At 35.4% G+C, this 23,431-nt stretch overlaps 1 protein-coding gene across 3 annotated transcripts in view; it reads right to left on the reverse strand.

Moving 5' to 3' along the window:
• Nucleotides 1–23,431, reverse strand: part of Ift80 (intraflagellar transport 80) — a 161,095-nt gene that overhangs the window by 134,681 nt on the left and 2,983 nt on the right. For 2 of the 3 annotated variants that reach the window (XM_023699687.1, XM_004639852.2), the window contains exons 2-5: nucleotides 15,198–15,280; nucleotides 12,193–12,414; nucleotides 6,554–6,664; nucleotides 4,567–4,635 (exon numbers count right to left, since the gene is read on the reverse strand). In XM_023699687.1, the coding sequence (XP_023555455.1) occupies nucleotides 4,567–4,635; nucleotides 6,554–6,664; nucleotides 12,193–12,414; nucleotides 15,198–15,234 (439 nt within the window). In that variant the 5' untranslated portion in view covers nucleotides 15,235–15,280. The remainder of the gene's footprint in view (nucleotides 1–4,566; nucleotides 4,636–6,553; nucleotides 6,665–12,192; nucleotides 12,415–15,197; nucleotides 15,281–23,431) is intronic. The other variant, XM_023699688.1, reaches the window with a different exon arrangement.

The following is a 23,431-nucleotide window of genomic DNA, read 5'->3' on the forward strand; positions in this document are numbered from 1 at the left end:
GAGAGAGAGAGAGAGAGAGAGAGAGAGAGAGAGAGAGAGAGAAAGAAAGAGGATGTTCAATCTTATTAGCTATCAGGGAAATGTAAATCAAAACCACATTGAGATACCATTTCACACCCACTCTATTACAATTACAAGATAGACAAAGGCTAAAAGTATAGCTCAGTAGCAGACTACATGCTTAGCACTTGTACGGCTTTGGGTTCAATCCCCAGCACAACACACCCGCACCCACACCCACACCCACATCCACCCACCCACACACACACACACACACCAGGCAGAAACAAGCATTGGCTAGGATGCTGAAAACTGAAATCTTTATACACTGCTTAGCACACCCATTGTAGAAAACAAGTTGAGGACAATTTTATATGCTGCATAGAAACTATAAAATAGTTCATGATTCAAGTAGAAAAAAGGCAAAGAGCATACCACAATAATATACAACTTGTTTATAAATATATTTTAACATATATAAGCACATTATCATATTTTTTTACTACACAAGAAAATGGTAACAGTAGTTGCCTCACTAAGTGTAAGTGGGTACAGGGATAAAGGAGAGACGTAAAGGAGAGTTGTATTTTAAAGTAAAAAGTGATATAAAGTAACATGACACCTTTTTATGCTTTAAATTCTTATCTATGTGAATATACCTCCTATTATATATAAAAATTAAAATAAAAACCAAGGAAGAAGATTTACTGTATAATAAGAATATGTAAAAAAGTTTTAAAAATCCAGCTAAAAATGAAGTAACCCTAGTAAATACTAACTGTATTTTTGTCATACAGCAAACCCAATATTGTCATCTCTTCTAATTTTTTTAAAAGATCTATATCTGTAAATTAAGTGTCCTGATTTGAAAATTGGGCCTACATCTTGCCCTGTCAGACAGATGCAGCCTACAGGCCACATTTGTAATTTCTGACATTACAGGAAGTTCGAAATTCGTAAACACGTGTTTCCAACCTGCCCTTGGCAAATAAGACTAAAATAAGAAGCAGTTTGTTTATTTTGTTTTTGTTTTTTGGAGAAACCAAGGATTGAACTCAGGCCCCTGCACTTGCCAGGCAGGCGCTTATTGTACTGAATAAGGACTTTTTTTTTTTTTTGCTCCTTGAATGCCTTCAGGGCACTTTTGCATGGCTGGAGTGTTGTGGGGATCGAACTACAGCAAACTGCGGCTGCCAGCATTATGGAAGCAGCCACTTAAAGAATGGAGCTAGGGCTAGGCCCCCTCTTATTGTACTGAGCTATCTCCCTGGTCCCAGCAGTTTGGTTTTGAGATCCATTATACATACAGAAAAGTTATAGTACTGATTACAAGGATTTTTTTTTTTTTTTTTTGTGTGTGTGTGTGTGTGTGGCTCAGGCTGCCTGAATGGCAGGGCTAGCTGAGGATAAAACTGTGGTGTCCTGCTCCTGACTGCCTTTGCATGAGCAGGCACTCAAACAACTGAGCTAAGGGCAGGCCCCCTAGGGTACTGATTAACAATGTTTATAATAAACAATTTATTTCAGGCTTTCATGTTAGACTTTGAGAAGTCTACAATGGTAGCTCCAAAAGTAATAAATGGGAAAGAGGTGACTGAGAATAATTTAAGAAAACAGAAGCATTAGGAAGGCTCCTTTCAACTTATCAAATAACATGAACATGAAAAAAAAATCTCCAGGATGATTTCAACACCTTTTATGTAACTTCCTATTTAACCATAATTTAGGCTTACATAGTTTTACTTTGTATCAAAAGTTATAGTCGCTTTCTTCAGAGGAAACAGGAGTCATTTACTCCACCTACCTTGACTGCTGACTGTAGTGATTAGCACCTTTTTCTCAGTAGTTCAGATGTACAATCACCCTCAAAATTTATCAGCAAAAGCTTACAAATTATCAGAGTCCGGAGCTGAGCATGCCGTCAGTGGTGAATTGTCTGCCTAGCATAGTCAGGGCCCTGAGTTCATCCCCATCACTGCAAAAATCTTAATAATAGGGTCAATAATCAGAGTCTTTTTTTCTTTTCTTTCTTTCTTTCTTTCTTTCTTTCTTTCTTTCTTTCTTTCTTTCTTTCTTTCTATGTGATTGGTACAGGGTCTCACTACACAGCTAGGACTCCTAGTGATCCTGTTTTCAGCCTCCCCAGCTGGGTTTTTGTTTTTTTGGGTTTTTTTGCAGAACCAGGGATTGAACTCAGGCCCCTGGCAAGTGCTTGTTCTATTGAGCTAGCTCCCCTAGGATTACAGGTGTGGGCCACCATGTCCAGTCTCAGTGGCCGGCTCAGCATGCCTGGTACAGCATGTGGTGCTAGGGATCGAACCACAGTCCCTGCACTTGCCTAAGTAGGTGCTTAGTCCACTGAGCTATCTTACCTGCCCCAGAGACTTTGTCTGATTATGAAGGTGAAGGACCCCAGAATTCAGATCTTCTATGATGGATAGTGAGATAAACTTTCAGAATTTCTCTAACAATGTGTCACTTGAAGGCAGCAAAAGCAATAAAGAAGAAAAAAGATGCCACAGCAAGAGCAATAGTGAAAACTACTAAAATTACCTATAGTCATTCCAAGGTTTTAGTGATCTCTAGACTATCATAAAATGTTTATAAATCATTTATCAGAAAGTAAAAATAAATAAAAATAATTCACATAATTAGCTTTAATAGAAAAATCTTTAGGAACTAGTATATAGCTCAGTGGTAGAGCACTTGCTTAGCATGCACAAGGACCCAGGTTTAATCCCATTTAAAAAAAAAAAAAATTATAAAACCAAAAGCAAATTTCCATGCTCACTAAGAGAAGTTTACACTAGTATTTTCTTGTCAACTTTTTTTTGGTACTGGAGATTGGACTCAGGACCTTGTGTTTCCCAGGCAGGTACTTAAGCCACTGAGCTATCTCCCCCATCTAAAAGAAGTTTAAAGTAAGATACTTGTCTCTTTGTTTTTCTTCTTCTTCTTTGGTACCAGGAATCAAACTCAGGACCTGTGCTTGCAAGGCAGGCGGCTTCTGACACTAAGCTATACCTCCAGCCACCCACACTTTTTTTTTTTGAGATAGGGTCGTGCTGTGTAGTTTAGACTTGCCTTGAACTCACTATGTAACCCAAGCTGGCCTGTAACTCATAATAATCCTCTTGCTTCAGCCTCCCAAATGCTAGGATTACAGACATGCATCACTACATCTGACAAGATTTATTTTCTTTCTTTTTTTTTCTTCTTATGAGCAGAATATATTTACTGAAAGAAAGCTCCTGTCCCGAAAGAGGGACAGGAGGGGGGGCCCGAGCGGGTAGTTCCCCCTAAGATTTATTTTCTAAAGATACATTTTATCATTTTGTTACTAAAGTAATAATAAGTTGACTTTTAAAACTGATATTCAACTATGACTCGCTCTATGAACAATAAATTTTCTACTCATACTCTACCTGAAGATTATCTGTAGCAAAGATTTATTAACCTCAGAAGAAAAATATTAGAACCTCTGCATACTTTTGTCAGTATCTGTTTAATGCACAGCTACAAAAACATGTGATTTTAACATTATTCTAAGAATAAACATTATTTTTAAAATGAAATCTGCAAAGTTTTGGAAGTCAGTTTTTTTATTTTATTTTTAATGTATTTGGTACATGGATTTTAAATGTATTTGGTACAGGGTCTCACTACGCAGCTCGGACTCACAGCGATCCTCCTGTTTTCAGCCTCCCCAGCGCTGGGATTATAGGCATGTGCCACCTGGTCTCAGTGGCCAGAGCCTCATGTGGTGCGGAGATCAAACCCCAGTCCCTGCACATGCCTAAGCGGGTGCTTAGTCCACTGAGCTATCTTGCTGGTCCTTGGAAGTCAGTTATTGATGCTTTATAACATAATTTTTTCTATAATTCTGAAGAATAACCTACTAATGTTTTAATCTCTGCAGATCAGCTCATATATGCTCAGGTCAACACTTAAACGTGCTCAGGTCCTAAGTAAAATATAATTAAAAAATAATCAGGTCTCTAGAAGAAAATCATAATCTAAAATCTCAATAGGAATGACCAATGAACTGACTTCCTTCCCACCCCTTCCCATTAACATGGAACACTGAGATGCTCCCTTACGTTTACCAAATTCCAGATCATGAGTGTGTTCATTGCTCTCCATTAGGATAGAAATCAACTGTACAACATAATGTAGTAGGTGAACTAATATGATAAAGCTATTGAAACTTTTTAATTAGGAAATACTTCCCTATGATTTATTTAACTAGACATCCAACCCAAATCTATAAGGAATATCAAATACTTGAAAATTATTTTAAAACAGTCTGCAATTACCTTTCTATAAATTAACATAGAAAGTACTCAAGCATATCTTATATTCCTCAGATTCAATAACATGAATACCATAATACTGGAATTAAAAAGTACAAATAGAAATAAAAGATTACAGGTCTTAAAACATGGTCAAAGTCAATCTCATATGATATTAGATTGCTTCTATAGGAAAATGTTAAGGCTTTTCTATGCTGTACAATTTTCAAAGATAAAATTATCAACTATTGTTAGTAACAACTATAAAGTATACCTTGCTGAGCTAAAGTTGATCTAAGCATCCCAGTCTTTGACCAAATTTTTATTTGTCCATCTTCTCCAACTACACAAAGAAAAAAAAAAATTATTGTTATCTATAGGAAATAAATGTAAGCATTAAATTTGCATACAAAATTGAGTGCCATGTTCAAAATTCAAATAAATATAAATGACAAAATGCTCTGCAACTGTAAAATATAATGCAAATTACTTTGAAACAATTTTATCAAGGTAGTTTAACTTTTATAACTAAAATTTAATTTTTTTGCTTTAATTTTAGCAGACTAATGAATGTACTCAAATATTGCTTCACTGTCATTGTAATCTCGCTTTTAGAAGTCTACGAGAAATATTTTCAGTGTAGGAAGAGCTTCTGTAGCTAAATTCCAGTGGGTTGGGAATAGAATGAAGTGAAATAAAAGACCACTCTTTAGAATAGCTTTGCTGAAAAAAAAAAAAAAGAAAGAAAGAAAGAGGAAGATGTAGCTAGAGTTGTTTAAGAAAGGGACTTTCTTAAATCTTTATTCATTTATTTGGTACAGGGTCTACACAGTGTAGACTTGTAGTGATCCTCCTGTCTCAGCCTCCCCAACACTGGGATTACAGGGTGTGCTATCACACCCAGTTTCAGTGGCCAGGACAGTCCATCTGGGGTTCTGGAGCTGGCACAGCATGTGGTACCAAGGATAGAACCTGGGTCCTTGCATTTGCCAAGGACCACTGAGCTATCTCCCCAGCCAAAGAAAGGGACTTTTACTTTATTTATTTGTTTTTGTGTGTGTTGTGCTAAGGATGTAACCCAGGGCTTCATGAAGGCTAGGTAAGTTCTCTATCAGTGAACTATATGCCCAGTCTAGGATTTACATTTCCTTCTTAATTTTTAAAATGAGTGACATTTAAACATATTTATATGCTAAGAAAAGCTACTGAATAGAGTAAGTTGTTAAAAATTCAGGTGAGAGATGAACAATTCACTGAGAAAAGTCCTACTATATAGGCACAGGAGACAGGAATGGTAGGTTTTAAAACAGATCCATAAGTTCTTTGTTACTCTTCTCTTAAGGACTGCAATTTAATTTTTCTCTCCTTCAGTGTGGGCTGTACTTAGTGACTTGCTTCTAATGAACCCAATGTGATGGAAATGATGGAGCATGGTTTCTGAGGATGAGTAACAGAAGATATTTTGGTTTATCCTATCTTAGGATTTTGGTTTTTTTTAAATCACTGGGAGAAACCAACTGTCATGCTGTAAAAATACTCAAGCAGCACTATAGAGATAGCCATGTGGCAAGGAATTAGGGGCTCCTGCCAAAATCAGAGAAGAATTAAGGCCTCTTGCCAACTACCATGTGAGTAACCCATCTGGGATGTGGATTCACCAGCCCCAGCCAAGCTTTCTTATGACTGCAGTAACATGTAACATCTAGGAAGTACTGAAACAGAAAAAGCCATCCATCTAACCTGCACCCTGACCACAAAAATGGTCAGATTCTATATGTGAACTCACTAACTGCTGGGGTGATTTGTTATGGTACAATAGGTAGCTAATATAAGTGAAAATGAGATTCTCGGAGAACAAGGATAAGAGAGAAATAAAAGTAAGTTAAGTGAATGTTCTAATTTTGCAATTTTATACAATTACAATTTACTCCACACTTGAGCATCCTAAAAGCCTGTTTGACAGAACAGCCTCCAAAAGTCATATAACAGAACTAACAGACATTATGAATTTTAGTATTTCTATAGCAGTATGGATTAATATTGTAACAATTATTTGCTATTAAATAGTGAAAGACTATTGCAGAATGAAAATATCTGTTGTTTTGGAAATTTCCCCTTATAGATTCATTTAAACTATTATATTTAAAGTAGAGGTATGGCTCAATGATAGAACACTTGCCTAGCATGTACAAGACACAATATGCAATCCCCCACACTGCAAAAAAGGTTAAACACAAATGTCATTTTGTAGATAACTTTACCTGTAACTAATGCTGTTCCTTCATAATTCCATCTTCCTGCAAGTACTGCTCCACAATGAGCTTCCACACTTTTTTCCACTCTTCCTAACTTGGAAATCAGGTGAAATTTACCTAAAAGAATTATATAGGTCTATTTTATTCAATATATAAACATGTATAGTATAGTACCAGGCAGTAGATATAATTACCTCAATCTCAAGGAACACACAAATCTACAGGAAAACACATAAAAACAAAATTATTGGCCAGGCATGGTGGCTCACACCTGTAATCCCAGCACTCAGGAGGCTGAGAAAGAAGGATTACTGTGAATTCATGGCCAGCTTAGGCTATAAAGTGAGTTCAAGGTCAGCCTAAACTGCATAGTGAGGCCATGTCTCAAAAAGACAAGAAAAAAAAAATCTTAAAGCAAGGGGTATAATAGACACATGTATGCTATACTATGATAGTTCAGACAGACAATGAAATTCTGTTGGAATGTGGCCAAGGAGGACCAAGAGCTAGGAAAAGTATAAAGGAGAGAAACTAAAAACTTAAATGAATCATCCCAAGTTTGAAAATACAGGCCTTATAAGATTTTTACAAAGCCACTAGATAGAAAAAAGTAGGCCACTTCTAAAAAAAACATAAAGGATATAAGAGAAAATATATAAGATGCCAAGAAAATAGCCAGACATGGTGGCATATGACTCTAATCCCAGCACTCAGGAGGCCAAGGCAGGAGGAGCGCTATGAATTCGAGCCCAGCCTTGGATGCAAAGTGAGCTCAAAGCTAGCCTGAACTGCACAGTGAGGCCCTGTCTCAAAAAGATCAAAAAAAAAAGAAAAGAAAGAAAGAAAGAGAAAATATCAACATCATTTTTTGAACGAGGACTAAATCTAGTACTATATAGCTAGTAATAAAATAATAAAGTACTGTATTGTGAAACTATAAACTCTTCTCCTATACATATCACAATAACATAGTTACCTGAGAATTTACTTTGTTTAAATTCACTCCTAACTTATGACTTTTCAAGATTCTTAGCTTCCCATGTCACTTAGCTTGCACAGCTGATTTGTTCCTTTGATATCTTACCTATTTTTACTAATATTCTTTTTTTTGGTACTAGAGATCAAACTCAGAATCTTGCATTTGCCAAGCAGGTACTTAGTTCACAGAGCTATCTCCCCGGCTCTTTGTTGATACTCATTAAAGTTATGGAGTTTTGCTTTTTTTTTTAACTCTTGCCTATGTATTTATTAAAAATACATGTAATGGCTGGGGAGATAGTTCAGCGTTCTAAGCACCTGCCTGGCAAGTGCAAGATCCTGAGTTCGATCCCCTATACTACATGCCAAACTAGCCCCAAAACCCTAGGTACTCCATGTCAGCCACTGAAAGCAGGCATGGTGGTGCACCCCTATAATCCCAGAGCAGGGGAGGCTGAGACAGGGATAACTATGAGTCTGAACTGCATATCGAGACCCTGTATCAAATAAATAAATAATAATAAATACATATATATTATGTATATTATATTATACATATTTGCTGTTGGTGGTTGAAGGAATTCCTCCCAAGACCAATCCTTTTTTTTTTTTTTTTTGGCAGAACCAGGGATTGAACTCAGATCTTTGCATTTGCCAGTCAAGCGCTTATCCTACTGAGCCATCTCCCTGGCCCCAGTCCTTTCTTTCTGATGATGTCTGTTATGACTTAGTAAGTTCCTCCATTCCAGAAACCTGGTCTCAAACTTGTTAACACTGTTACAGCATTCTAATTAAGCTATGATTTCTTTCAGGACAAGGCCACATCTTACTGATTTTTATTTGTAATAGTGCTTTTATGTAACCAGAATTTGTTAAATTTAACTAATTCAGTATCCGTTATCATTCTTTTCCTTTAATTTTGAAGGCTTTTTTCTCCCATCATTCATTTGTTGTCTTTTTTTCCTTTTTTTTTTTTCGGTGGAACCGGGGATTGAACTCAGGCCCTTGAGCTTGCCAGGGAAGTGCTTACTCTATTGAGGCATCTCCCCGGCCCCTCATTTGTTTTCTTGACCCTCAACCATAAGCTACCCTTGTCCTTCATCTAGCTACCCAACCTACTTTTCCTTATATCTTCCTTTTAACTCTATATTTACTGCTATGCAATTTTTTTTCTTTTAATTTTTTATTTTTTATTAAGATTTTTATATTCGAATAAAGCTAATTCACATAATACAATATATCAAGTACCCACAAAAACACAAAATACTTCAAATTTTTCTCACCTCTAAAAACTGTAATTTTCCTAATGTAACAAGATTACTATGAAATCAATTATGCTATTACTTTTTTATACGGCATATTACACAATACAAGGAGAAAAAAATCATTGAAAGAGGAAACTATATATAAAGATGATATGTAGTACTGGGTAGTTCTGTACTCCTAGCACTCAAGAGGCTGATACAGGAAAATTACCAAGTGTGAGGCCAACCTGAGCTACACAGTAAGTTCAAGGCCAGCCTGACCTCCACCGTGAGACCCTGCCTCAAAAGGCAAAATGAATGAACGAGTGAACGAATGAATGAAAGAGAAAAAGGCAGACAGTGAGAGAGAGGAAGAAAGCAAGCAGGCAAGCAGGCAAGCAGGCAAGCAAAGACATATAGTTAAATCTGTGGTCATTATTTACTTTATTCAAGTCTGTTTCATAAATGCTAACATAATGCTAATACTTAAAATATAGTACAAATAATAAAATAGTTGCAAAAAATAGTTGCAATTAATAAATGAATCCATCAAAGAGAATAATAAAATAACATGTGACCAGACACAGTCCAAAAAGTGTCTCTAAAGTATATGAAAAGCGCTTTAAAGGGCACAAGCACCTTACGAGAGCCCGCGAGCAGAAGGCGTAGAGTAGGCTGCCCAGAAAGGCTATACAAGCACTTAGCAAGCCGCTCAATAGCAGAGTGTCTGGCAGGTGGCAGCAAAAAGCCACAAAGAGACTGGGTAACTTCTAATACAAAAAATAAACGTATAAATTATTTTTAAATTGGAATTTTAAGTGAATATATTAACTAATAAAATGCAGTACATACTTTGATATCTCATACAATGTAAAAACAAATTCCCTTATATGACTTAAAAAGTGCTTAATGGCTTATAAAAGATTTTATATCTCCCCAAAAATAATTTTATACTTGAATTGCTTTTACAGCAGTCTCCCTAATATATATCAAATAATTCAATTATTTTTAAAACGGAAATCTTTAACACATTTTTGAAGAAACATCTCTAAAATGTGGGATAGAGCTGTGTGTATTATTTAAAAATAGAAAATAACCTAGAGGAGAAAATTACTGGTGAGACAAATTAATTGCTTATGCAACTACTGGATCTACCCCAAATCTCAAGATTTTTAAGAAATTGATGTTACAAAAACAGAAGAGGAAGGGGGTCAGAAAAAGGGAACACTGAAAGAGTGATGGACAAATTTAAAAATATAACTTCCTCTTCTGGCAGCGTTGGGGGAGAAAAGTTAAAAAAGAAAAAGTGAGAGGCAACTACAGAACCTCTTGAGGAATGAGCCAAAGGAATTTTTTAAGTGTTGGGTAAGCATCATGCAAAATGAACATGTTTAGAGACTAGAATAAAACAATGTGCTTATAATTAACAATACTGTCATGTACATTTCAAATTTTGTTAAGGGCCGGCCAAATAGCTCAGCAGTGTTCATCCCGGGCATGCAGTGCGGCTCCGCCTCTGGTACACACTGAAATGACAACTGAGACTGGGCGTGGTAGCTTACATCTGTAATCTGAGTCACATCTATGTAGTGAAACCCTATAAACCCTGTACTAAAATACTAAGTAAATAAATAAATAAAAATAAAATTTTGTTAAAAAATAAAATTTTGTTAAGAGAGTAGATTATTGTAAGCATTTATGTTGCTTACAATAATTTTTTTTAAAGCATAGTGGGTTTAAAAAAAAAAAAGAAAAAGAACAGCACAGAGGCATGGTATTGCAGACTTCTAATTCTGTTACTCTGTGATGCTAAGGAAGGTTGATTGAAAAGTCAAGCCTGGCCTGGAAAATTTGGCAACATAAGTTCTGTATCAAAATAAAAAAAGTTAGGAATGTAGCTCAGTGTGAAGGTTCTGATTCAATCCCCAATAGCAATAAAACGAAAACAAATAGAATGACTTTAGATGTTTTCCTAGAGAAGACCCATTGACAACATCCCAGTGATATCTACCTTCTTCCCTGAACCCTTCTTTTTATTCCTGGATATTATTTTCCATTTCACCCTTCTCCTTCTTTTCTTTAATGTCATTCTTCTTTCACTAACTTTCACAATATCTCATCTATTCCTCATGCTAGTCTGGGAGAAAATACTTGGGGTCCCTCTTCACGTAATCTAGTTGTGACATGCTATCTTATTTTATTTTAAATATTAAGTATAATAATAAAATCAAATGTTATAGCTTCTCAAGTCATATTTTTTCATATTTGTCTTTTAAATTACATTTGTCTTACTGTAGATATTTTTCCCCTATGACAGTCTTATCTAAAGCCAATGTGAAATAGAGATACAAGGAATTATTACTTAACTGTAATTAGGTACCTGAATAATTCAGGTAAAGACTCAGACCACAGAAATTATCAAGACATTATTTTTATAGTCTAGATTCACCAAAGTCAATGCTCATATATTATTGAATTTAAAAGAAAACTCAAAGAAAAATATGGTAATGTATATAATAAAGTGAAATGTAAAAATATACATCAATTTATGCCTAAAGAAACACAGGAAAACAAATTAGAACCAAAAATCTTAGTCACCTGTAGTAAAAAATAGAAACAGAAGGTATGAAATTGGGTGGAGGAGGTTAGTGACATTACTTCATATATTTTTCATACACTGTATTTTTACTTTGTGGAGCCATATCTGTTAACATTTTACATATCTAAAGCATAAATCAATACAGATAGGAGAAAGCCTATTCAAGGAGACAGAACACTGGGCTCTTAGGTAGAAAATCTCTCCAGAGGCAGGTAAACAAACAAACAAACAAAAAACTGCATAAATTTGCCAATCTGTTACTTACAATGAATGTATCCATAATTGGCCTACCCTTATTAAAACAGCCAAAGAATAATAAAGGTAAAAATAGTTCAAGTACTTTTAAGAAAGGAATATAAAAGCATTCCTTAAGAAATTCTATTCTCTAGTATGAAACTATGGTCAAGTTATACACATCTTTAACTCTGTCACTGGAAATTAGTATGTGCTAGAAAATAAAGAATATATTTAATAGATACCTGACTAAATGCATATGTATATCCACATTTTTAATGTAGGCATATTATTAAATTAAGTATAAAGAAATTAGAAACCAAAATTGTGATAACAGCTAAACTCAATTCCTAAGAGCATAATGAAGACTCAAGCCAAAGTTCTAGATTCAATCCTACTATATCCCAGTTTAATTCACTTCTCCCATAACAATAGTCTTATGGCCTATACACAAGCCAAATGACTACAGAAGAAATAAATAAAAGCATTTTGATCCACAAATATCATTTTTATAAAACAATTCAAACCACAGTCATATGACTATATCATGTCTTTTAAACACAAAGATGAGCGTTAAAACATTAACTTACCATCAGAACTTGTAAGAACAAAGCTTTCTGCTTGAGTCTGTTTCTTTATGCCTAAACTTTTTGGAAACCAGTGAAGATCTATGGGGTAAATATCATCAGGTAGCTTTACTAATTGACTTGTTTCACTGGTTAACAGGTTCCACTTCACTATCTGGTGATCATCACTACATGAATACAGTTCTTCAGCAGTAGTCCAGCCCACACAGCTTACTAATTCTTGATGTGATGCCATATTAAGGAGGCATAAAAAACAGAAGTCTCAAAAAATTAATAATGCACTGATGTAGACTGTAGGATAAAGTACAATAAGTCAAATGTTTCCAAGTCTCAAAATGTAGCCTGCATTTTATGGCTTTGATATTTTTTCCATATGAAGGAAATTAAGTATATGAAATCTGCTATCCAGATAGAAAGCAAGGAAGAATGTCAGATGTGATGGGGGGGATTGACTGAATAAAATTAAAATTTCTGTTACAAAATATTTCTTAAATGCTGCCAAAAGATAACACAAAAGAAACACAATAGATCAAAGGGTAGGAAATTATTTAAAGTGTTAAGAAATAGGAAGAAAACAGAACCATGCTAGATCTGTATTACTTATCAGAAAGGATGTATTATTTGGGCAAGTTTTAAAAAATTGGTTATTGATGAATGAAAACTAAGAAAAATACCTTCTTAAATCACGGATTATAGTAACAGTTCACCTAGAGGGTGGGTCCACAAAGACAGCATAGTGGCATAAGCACCTGCTTAGCAGGAGTAAGGTCCTGAGTTTGCAAAAATTAAATAACAATCATGGCTTAATAGCTAAAACTAAATCTTAACAAACTTTTCCCCTTTGGGGCCGGGGAGATGGCTCAGTAGAATAAGCACTTCCCTGGCAAGCACAAGGGTGTGAGTTCAATCCCTGGTTCCGCAAAAAAAAAAAAAAAAAAAAAAACCTTTTCCCCTTTTTTTCACTGTATCTTTTTTTATTTGACAATACCAAACTTTTAAGCAAAGTCAAAAAATCATTCTACAATTTATTGAACCTATCAGAAGCATAATCAAGAAAGAATAAAATATGATCTTTAAAATCCTTTTTCAGTCCCTGAATTATCAGAATTTCCATGTAAACTGAGATGCTAAAGTAGTCCTCATACCCTCATTAGGACAAGTGGCTTGCTGAAGCAGAACTGTAGCTCAGCAGCACAAGCACCTGCCAAGCAAGTGTAAGGTCCTAAGTTTGATTTCGTAGTATTAAAAAAAGAAAGAAAGAAACGCCTGTATACTTAAAGAAGATACTTTAGTTTGTCTTTTACAAAGAATTTATTTTCTTGTTTGGATTAGCAAATTTCAAATTGCAGTGTCATTCCTGATTATTTTGTTTCCTCTCTTATTATCATGTAGTCCTTTTACTTCATTCTTTGCTCATTTTTTTTTCATTTATCTGAGCAATCAAACTTTTTCCTAGGAAACACATGTGCCAAAATTATTTTGAGATGTTCTACAATTTATTATTTCAAAGTATGACACATTAAGCAAAAATTTTTAAAAATTAAAAGATTATACAAAGCCCTTCATAGGCCTCCTAAGTACGTACTATACAGTGGCACTGAAACACTCCTAATTGAATACAATGTTAACAAAAAGACCACTACACAATGACTGAAAAACTGCTCCAATGTAATTGCGCCTTTCCAACAAGGTTTCTAAAAGCTAGAAAGGAAAAAAGTAAAATCTAGACAGGGAGAAAATACACACACATATCTCAAATCAAAAGATAATAGCTCATTCTTTCACAAATCACCATAAACACATCAGTTGTGGAAGAAGTCAACATTAAATAGGTCATCTGAAACGACAGGAGAAATTAGAGGACTGCCAGATAAGGGTATTCTTGAGCTTTAAAACATAAAAGAAAACAGTACACATCTATAAAATTGTGTATGGCCAGGCATGATAGTGTATACCTTAACCCTAGCAAATGAGAAGCTGAGACAGGATTACTGTGAGTTCAAGACCAGTCTTAGCTATACAGTGAGTTCTAGGTTAGCCTGAACTTCATAGTGAAATCCTGTCTTAAAAAACAAGAATAAAATGAAATTGTATATGGTATAAATTCCTGAGAACATACATGAAAAAGGTAATCAATTACATCTTTAAAGAGATAATTAGACAAAATAATACAAATGAAAAGATAAATCTCAAAAGGTTTGATTAAATGTTCAAATCATTTTCTATTTTTGACAAAGGACCATATTGCCTTTATTTTGAATCCATTGCAGATTAATATTTTATAAAATCAAAATGGGGTTGGAAATGTGATTCAGTGGAAGAGTGCATGCTTAACATGTTTGAGGTCCTGGGTTCAATCCTTAGCACTATAAAATGTTTTAAAAATTAAGATGCATTATCTTAAGTCTGGATGTTATAATGATGATAAATTGCTACCAAAATGTCTTACCTCTCACTTTCCATTTCTTTATCCCTTGACAGATCTAAAACAAAGTCTACAAATGTTAAGAACTAGTCTAAATACAAATGAGGATAATGGAGGCAATCGTTATCTTGACACATAACTGATAACTCTTGCCGACAAAAGTCATGTATTTGAAGAAATATTAACAATTTCCACCTTCCCTTGTAAAATAATAGATTATTATGGCTCTTATTTCCCTAGCTTGTCCTCTATAGAGAGTACAAAAAAATTCAACAAACATTTATTAGGTCTAAAATTTTATTAGACTAAAGACTAGTGTTCAAGTACTTAAGTAAAATACTTGAGTAAAAATTTGAAAGTAAGATTTGGAATAAATAGTTTGGAGAAATATACCTATAACACATGATCTCAAATATTTCAATAAAAACTTAGCTAAACTACTATAAAAAAAAATGCTTTCTTCAGCACATGTACAAAACTTTTTAAAAATCAATCCACTCTCTAACTAGACTACAAACTATAAGAAACTTTTAATACGATAGTCAGATGATTATAATAATGTTTGTAAATATTAAAAGGATATGCTTTGGTTCTTTTAAAAGAGATATCTTCAGTCTCATGTCTCCACTTCCAGTAAAATTTTAAGATGTCACTTGATTGTATTCACTGTAAAAATAAAAGGAAAAACAACATAACTCAGCAGTACAGAGGAAGGTATATATACAGGAAAAGAAAAAAGAAAATGCAAATAAAACATCCCAATGTGTACATAATAGTACAAATCAGAAACTTTAAAAATCTTGGCAAAAGCATAATGTATCCTATTACTAAAAAACCTCAAACTTCTGAAATCCTACTTTCTTATGAGAAGAAATTCTAGTCCCCTTTATGGAATATAGGCAGTATGGTTATTACAAAAAATGAGATCACCAACCATTCAGAAACATGGTGCCAAAGAAGCAGAAAAAGAAGAGATTGAATTCTAACACTGGGAAGATTCTCCCTGGCTCAGAAAGGTGCTCCTCATGTACACCATTTAGCTGACATTACCTGCATGGATGGCTTGTGTATTTTGATATAGGACTAGACAGAATAGGAACCAATTCAAGGAATCCACCTGGATGCTCTTTGCTGTTTTTTCCACCGCCATGAACTGCTGCCCATTGCCATGTGCCACTCTGCCTCTGAGACAGCAGAGTATGAACTGAAACCTCACAAACTGGGAGCTTATAAATAAACCTTTCCTTCCTTGAATTTTGAGGGTCAGGTATTTTGTCCCAGAAATGAGAGAAAAGTAACTGCAACAAATGGGTAATCAAAGACTCCAAACAAGGAGTCTCGGGTGTAGCTCAGTGCCATAGCATCTGCCTGATAAGCGCAAGGTCCTGAGTTTAATTCCCCATTCCATAAATAAACTTGAAACAATACCCAGCCAACAAAAGAAAAATACACAGAAGCCAATGCTGGGATACTAACATATTTCTATACATAATTAAAGAGCAGGTAAATTTAGTACTGCCATTCCTATATTTGCAGAATTCTCTGCCTTGTATATTTTCCCATTACACACACACACACACACACACACACACACACACATACACACTTCCTCTTGATCGTTCCTTACAGTTAGAACACAAACAAATAACTTAGGTTCTGCCAATTTGGTAGCTCTGCCATATTTTGAATTAGAAGCGAATGACTTGGCCGAGGGATATAGCTCAGGGGCACAGCGCCTACCTGGCAAACACAAGGCACTGAGTTCAATTCCTGGTACCAAAAAAAAAAAAAAAAAAAAGACTGACTCAAAGGAGGTATTCTTATACAAGGACTCTTTCCCTGGAAATCCTAATCATTGGAATTTATCATATACACATGAAGGTACACAGGGATCCATACACAAATCCGTTTATTACAGACAATACAGTAGAAACTGAATATCCTTAATCTGGAAATCTGAAATCCAAACTGCTCCAAAACTCAAAATGTTTTCAATGTCAATATGACATCACAAGTTGAAAATTCCATACCTGTCCTCATGTGACAAGTCAACATCAGAACACAGGTGCCTGAAAATGTTGTATAAAATTATCTTCAGGCGATATGTATAAGATGTTTATGAAGCATAAAAAAAGTTATAGACTCTGGGTTAGCACATAAGCCATCTCATATGTATATGCAACTATTCCAATATCTGAAAATAATCAAAATATGAAAAACTTTGGTCTCAAGTATTTTGGTAAGAGTTACTCAACCTATGCTATCAAAAACTGAAAATGTACCTTCATTATAGGTTTTACACTTCTGTGAGGGAATATGTGTCATTAATGTGGAACAGAGTTAGAAACAAGAAAATAAGAATTAATGTTAAGAATTAGATCCAAACATTACGCTCACTGAAATAAACCAGTCACTAAACGACAAATACTATATGGCTCTCTATATATGAAGTACCTAAAGCAGTCTAACTCTTGAGACAAAAATTGTCAGGGCCTAGGGATTAGAGGAAATGGCAAGTACTGTTTAATGAGTAGAGTTTCATTTTTGCAAGTTGAAGTGTTCTGTGGATGGAGGCAATGGTAGCACAACAGTTAATGTACTTAATGGCACTTAAGTGTACACTTAAAAAAGATTAAGAAGGCTTAAAGAAAGAAAATAAGATTTAAGAAATAACACTAAAAGGTAAAGCACTAAGAAGAAAGATTTTAGGCCAGAAATAGGGAAGCCATGACTTGTCAACAAGAATTTATATAAAGATAAGATTTAAAAGTCACAGAAATAACTAAGTAGCAAGTGTAAGAAGGATCATAAGCATATATTACCAAGTTTTATTATTTGTTTATATATTGGATAACCCTAGAATATTGGTATTAATAGAGATATCAGTCTTGCTCATGACCACACAAGGTTGTATCTTATTTTTATTTATTTTTTTTTTTAATTTTTTTTTAGGGAAGGGTCTACAGGGTGTTCAGGGTCTCACTACTGGATCAGACTTGACTACTAGATCGGACTCTTAGTGATTCACCTGTTTACACCCTCCCAAGAGCTGGAATTACAGGCCTGTGCCACCATGCCCAGTCTCAACTGCCATCTCAGCATGCCCCAGGGGCAGGGCCAGCACGGCAGGCCTGGGGATTGAACCCCTAAACCCTGAGCCTGCTTGCAGGCGCTTTAATCTGCTAAGCTATTTGGCCAGAGGCCATATCTTTTTTAAACTGCATTTTTCATCAAAATTCCCCTAAATTGGTAACTCTAATCAGATTGATGTCTCTCCTTCAGTAGAGAAATGAGAAAGTGGCAGGATTTTTTACTCAAATATCCTATCATAGAGCTGCTTGCAAATGAAATCCAATTTTTTGTATGGTAGACAGATTCACCAATGCCAGGTGCAGACACAAGACGTAACTGCCAACAGTAGTGTAGCTCAACTAATAAAGACCTCTAATCTTTACCCCACACCAGTGTCTGTACATAGTTATCATAGCATATGTATAAAGTATTGCATTTATGTTTCTTCACAATTCTGGCTATGATAAATAGCCATAGTACAGTGTTACTCTTTTTCTTATTCTGTGGGGCAGTTTTTGTTTTGTTTTGCCAGGCAAGCACTTATTCCACTGAGCTATCTCCCCAGCCTCTCTGTGGGGCAGTTTTGAGAAATAACATTAGCAGTCAAATTTACTCCTATGTTGCTATCTTGTGCATATTGTATCATGTTTATATTATTTATAGTTATCATCTTTTTGTTCTGTAGCTTATCTTGTACATTTTTTTGATTTTGCTCCTTTTTGGACATTGCTCCACTGGATTTTAGATAATTTCTAGAAAATGTTCATCATTTTTGAGACTATGACTTGAATTCAGTATATAGCCCAGGCTATCCTGTAATTCCCAATATTACTCTTATTGGCTATACTTACAATACTTTTGCAGGTAGGTAATACATTGTAGCCAAAAAACCATGTAATTCACAAATTTTGAATATGCAGCCATCTATGGGTTTTGTTTGTTTGTTTGTTTGTTTAAATGTATTTGGTACAGGGTTTCACTGCACAGCTTGGATTTATAGTGATCCTCCTGTTTTCAGCCTGCCCAGCACTGGGATTACAGGTGTGCAGCACCACACCCCATCTTTTAATTCAGTTTTGTAATTCAACTACCATAAAAGAAATTACGTTAAACCAAGATACCAGAATGCTGCATAACTATTTATGAAAACAAGCTGTTTGTTGACAGAGAAAGGTGTCATATGTCAAATGACAAACACAAGGTGAATAGCAGTATCATATAATTCAATTTCTTTTCTGGAAATAAAATATAATCTATTGTTAAAGCTAGCAAATACTGAAACATTTTTCTAGGGTGACATGCAAGATAATAATGAAGACATTTAGTGGGAACATTAGGATGAAAGAGGAAGCTGGTGTTTTGTTTTGTTTTGTTTTGTTTTGTGGTACTAGGCAAATGTTCTCCCACTGTCAAGCTCTAAGAAGGAAATGTTTACTACTTTTACGTTTCTGTATTATTTGAGATTTTTAACCACATTCATAGTATTTTTCTTATTTATTTATATACTTAATATAGTTACTTTACATGAGATACAATTATCCAATGTTTCGTGCATTTCTGCATTTTAAAAAATCCTTACCATTCTCTATACTTGACCCCTTCTTTGAAACTCTCACCTAGCTTACCATCCTGATACTTTTTCTTCTTTCTTATATAAAATGGTGCTAGTAATATCTACTTCACCCAAGTAGTGAAGGTATTAAATGATAAAGCATGCAAAATATACAGTAGATCGCCTGACACAGTAAGCAGCTAGTAATTGTTACATATTTGCAGTAAAAATTGTTTTGTCACACAACATATATTCACTCTTTTCCTAAATAAAAAGAATTTACCTATGGAATAATTGCTCTTTTCCTCTTACCCTATGTGACTTGAACAGAGCCAGCATGATGCCTACACTTAGGCCAAGTAGCCCAGGAAATGATGGACTGATCTCTTATCCCTGGTCTTCAATTCTACGATATTTGAAGCTGGGGTTCCTATAGTTATCTTACCACAGCAAAAGAGCCTAGCTGTATCACAGGCCACAACATGGAACCAGAATATATAGGTATGATCAATGAACAGAGTAAACATTTAAAATTCTAAAACTTTATCACACTAGGGATACAGCTCAGCTGCATAGCACCTGCCTGGCAAATGTGAAGTCATGAGTTCAATTGCTGTCACTTTTGAAGCAATTCTAAAACTCTTTTGATTGTCCCTTCATTGCTGCCTAGATGTCCTCAAGTGCTTCAAAAGATTAACAGCAGTTTCTGCCAAATGAAAACATGATGGTCTGTCCTCAGCCACCTTATTTACCTGATCAGGCATCATGGGACTTATGGTTGTTCCCTAAAGTTGACCCCCTGAAGGGTAAACAGTAGTCCCACTAAACACTCATGGAAGAGGACTTCAGAACAGATTCAGAAAATGGCAAGACCAATGAATAATAAAATTAAAAAAAAAAAAAACAATGGAATAACTATGTTGGGGGGTGGTATTTTGAAAAGGATTAAGAATAATGTATAGTTTACTGTAATACTTTATTTTAAATTTAAGCATTCATGATATTTTTCAAAATATCATGAATGCAACTATGGATCCAGGTTTATTTGTTGAATCCGGAATCCAGTAGTTATAGACACCTCCCCGCTCCAGTAGGGATTCAGCCCAGGGCAATGGGCAAGCTAGGCAAGCACTCCACCAATGAGCTGTAGCCCCAGCTCTAGACACCTAACATTTTAGTTATGACAGACAATATACAGAATTTTTTGCTCACAACAATTTGGATTTAGGTTCTCCAGTGCTTGTAATGTAGACGAAACTATCTTAGACATTGCTTCTGCTTGAGATAGAATTCGGGGCCTCGGAGCCAGGGAGATGCTCAGTAGACTAAGGGCTTGCCTAGCAAGTGCAAGGGCCTGAGTTCAATCCCCAGTTCCGCCAAAAAAAAAAGAAGAAGAATTCAGGGCCTCAAGTATCTAGGCAAACACTCTACCAGTAGGCTATATCCAGAACCCCAAAGGTTTATGTTCTCAACAGGGATATTCATTTCTATCTCTATTATGTCTCTATCCAACTTATTAATATTTAGCAATATTCTCTAAGTATTAATGCACTATTTATATAAATTCATGTTCTATTAGTTAATATCTTCCATCCCCAGTACCAAATTCGATCCCCAGTACCAAAGAAATATTTATTAGTTAATATCTAATTTAAATATTTACAGGGGTCGGGGAGATGGCTCAGTAGAATAAGTGCTTCCCTGGCAAGCTCAAGGGCCTGAGTTCAATCCCCGGTTCCACAAAAAAAAAAAGAAAAAAAATTTACAATTACCATTTTTTTTTAAACATTTGCTGAAATTTTATTTTTTCTTTTTTTTTTTTTTTTAATGCATTTGGTACAGGGTGTCACTACAGAGCTCAGACTCATAGCGATCCTCCTGTTTTCAACTTCCCCAGCACTGAGATAACAGGCATGTGCCACCACACCTGGACTCGATGGCTGGCTCAGCACACCCAGGGGTGGGGCGGGCATCATATGTGGCTCTGGGGTTTGAATCCCAGTCCCTGCACTTGCCTAAGCAGGTGCTTAGTCCGCTGAGCTATCTCACCAGCCCAAAATTTCATTTCAACTTTCTGAAGTTTTTAAGTTAAACAAGGGCCAGACAGAGAGCTCAGCAGAGTAAAGCACCTGCTTAGGCAAGCACAAGGACCATGGTTTGATCCCAGCACCACATGCCATGCCAGCCCCACTCCTAGGGTAGGCTGAGCTGGCTAGATTCTGGGCATGGTGGCACATGCCTGTGATCAGGTCTTGCTATATCTTGGTCTTAACCATCCAGCAGAAAAGTATAAAAACGAGGTATATAAAATAAAGCCATATTAACACGATGAGCTGTAAAAGGCTCAAGTCAATAACTTCTGAGGATAACCCACTAATACTATAGACTGCTAGACAGTGTTAGATGTTTAGTTGAATTCAAACACCTATAGTATTTAGATGCCAACAGAATATTCACCTCTGACAGGACAAAAAAAAAAAGGATACAAAGGAAAGATCATTTTGTATTTATATATACAAAATAGGATAGGTTTACAGCTACTTTTGCTTACTTCAATGAGAAGAAAAAGGTGTGCTAACAGTGTTTGGACAGGATATCCTGTCTGCTTCTTGTGCTATGGATAACCACTAAGAAGATAACAATGTACAATGTATTCATTATCAAAACTGTCCTATTAATCAGCTGTGAAACTGTCTCATTTATATTTATCAATTAAAAAAATAAATAAAATACAATAAAAATTTAAAAAAGATTGAAATCAGGAGGATCACTATGAGTCCAATCTGCGTAGTGAGACCCTGCAGACCCTGTACTAAATACATAAAAATAAATAGTAAAGTTAAAGAAAACATTATTATATTTTTTAATAAAATTGCATTTAAAGAATTGCTTATAAGGATTTTAATTCGAAATATTTTCATTTGAACTTATTTCTTAATGCATGATATAATTTTGCTTTTGTAGTGTAAAAAATAAGGCTTCCTTTCTCAGACTGCCTGAAGTTGCAGATATAAAGGGTGATCAATAAAAATGTTTAAGTGTTAAAATAATAAAAGGCATATTGCTATTACTCCTTCTCACATTATTTCCCCTCACTTTGAACACACTTATCCCATACTGTTGTAACTTTCTGAAGCACTTCTGGAAGTCCCGTCTTTGTGTGTTAACTGTGTTGGATACTTAGATGATCTGAACTGATTTGAAAAATTTACCATTTCATGATCATTTTGACTTTGGGGAAGAGCCAAGTCCCTTGGTGTCAGATATGGTGAATTAAGTAGAAGGCACAGCATAATGTTTTTCTAAGCATACCTTTCCATTGGATGATACCCGTGGCAGCATTCCTTTTGATCACACCTTATAAAGATACAAGAGATTTCCACAACTCAAAATGGTAACAACAGTAAGTGTACTTGAAGTGAGGCAGATTATACACACAGAAATTAAGGCTGTGTATTTTACTATATTAATTTCTAGATTTTTAAAAAAACATTTACTGTGGGCCAGGCAGATAGCTCAGCAGATTAAAGCTCCTGCTTAGGCAGACACAGAGACTGGAGGATCGAACCCAGGTGGGCCATGCTGGCCCTAACCCCCGGGGGGCAATTGAGACTGGGCTTGGTGGCACACATGTGTAACCCTAGTGCTTGGGTGGCTGAAAACAGTACAAGTCCAATCTGTGTAGTGAGATCCTGTAGACCCTGTACTAAATACATTAAAAAGAAAATTCACTGTATATTTTGATATCACTGAGTTAAGTATTACTGGTGCCATAGACGATTTTAGACTAGAAAGATGAGATGAGGGGATACTTCACAAGGATGAGGTTATGGTTGTAACCTAGTCTTTTTCAGATGGACTAACTTCTTATAATTGGACTCATTTCATAAGAAAGTCCAAAATGTTGTCAGCCATCAACCTAAATCTTTATTATGAACTTAATACCTTCTCAAAAATTACACTTATTCTGAATGCATTATTTTCATTGTATACATAGATCTCCTGATTTAGGAGTACTCTGTAGGCATTGTGAATGGTTGGGGGGGGGGCTCTTGTTGGGTTTTTTTTATTTGTTCTTTTTCAGTATAAAACCTGGTTTAAACCTGTTTTGAAAATATATGTTCTAGGGGCCGGGGAGATGGATCAGTGGAAAAAGCGCTTCCCTGGCAGGCGCAAGGGCCCTGAGTTCAATC

This window comes from Octodon degus, unplaced genomic scaffold (genome assembly GCF_000260255.1).
Source record: "Octodon degus isolate 3935 unplaced genomic scaffold, OctDeg1.0 scaffold00115, whole genome shotgun sequence".
NCBI classification, from domain to species: domain Eukaryota; kingdom Metazoa; phylum Chordata; class Mammalia; order Rodentia; family Octodontidae; genus Octodon; species Octodon degus.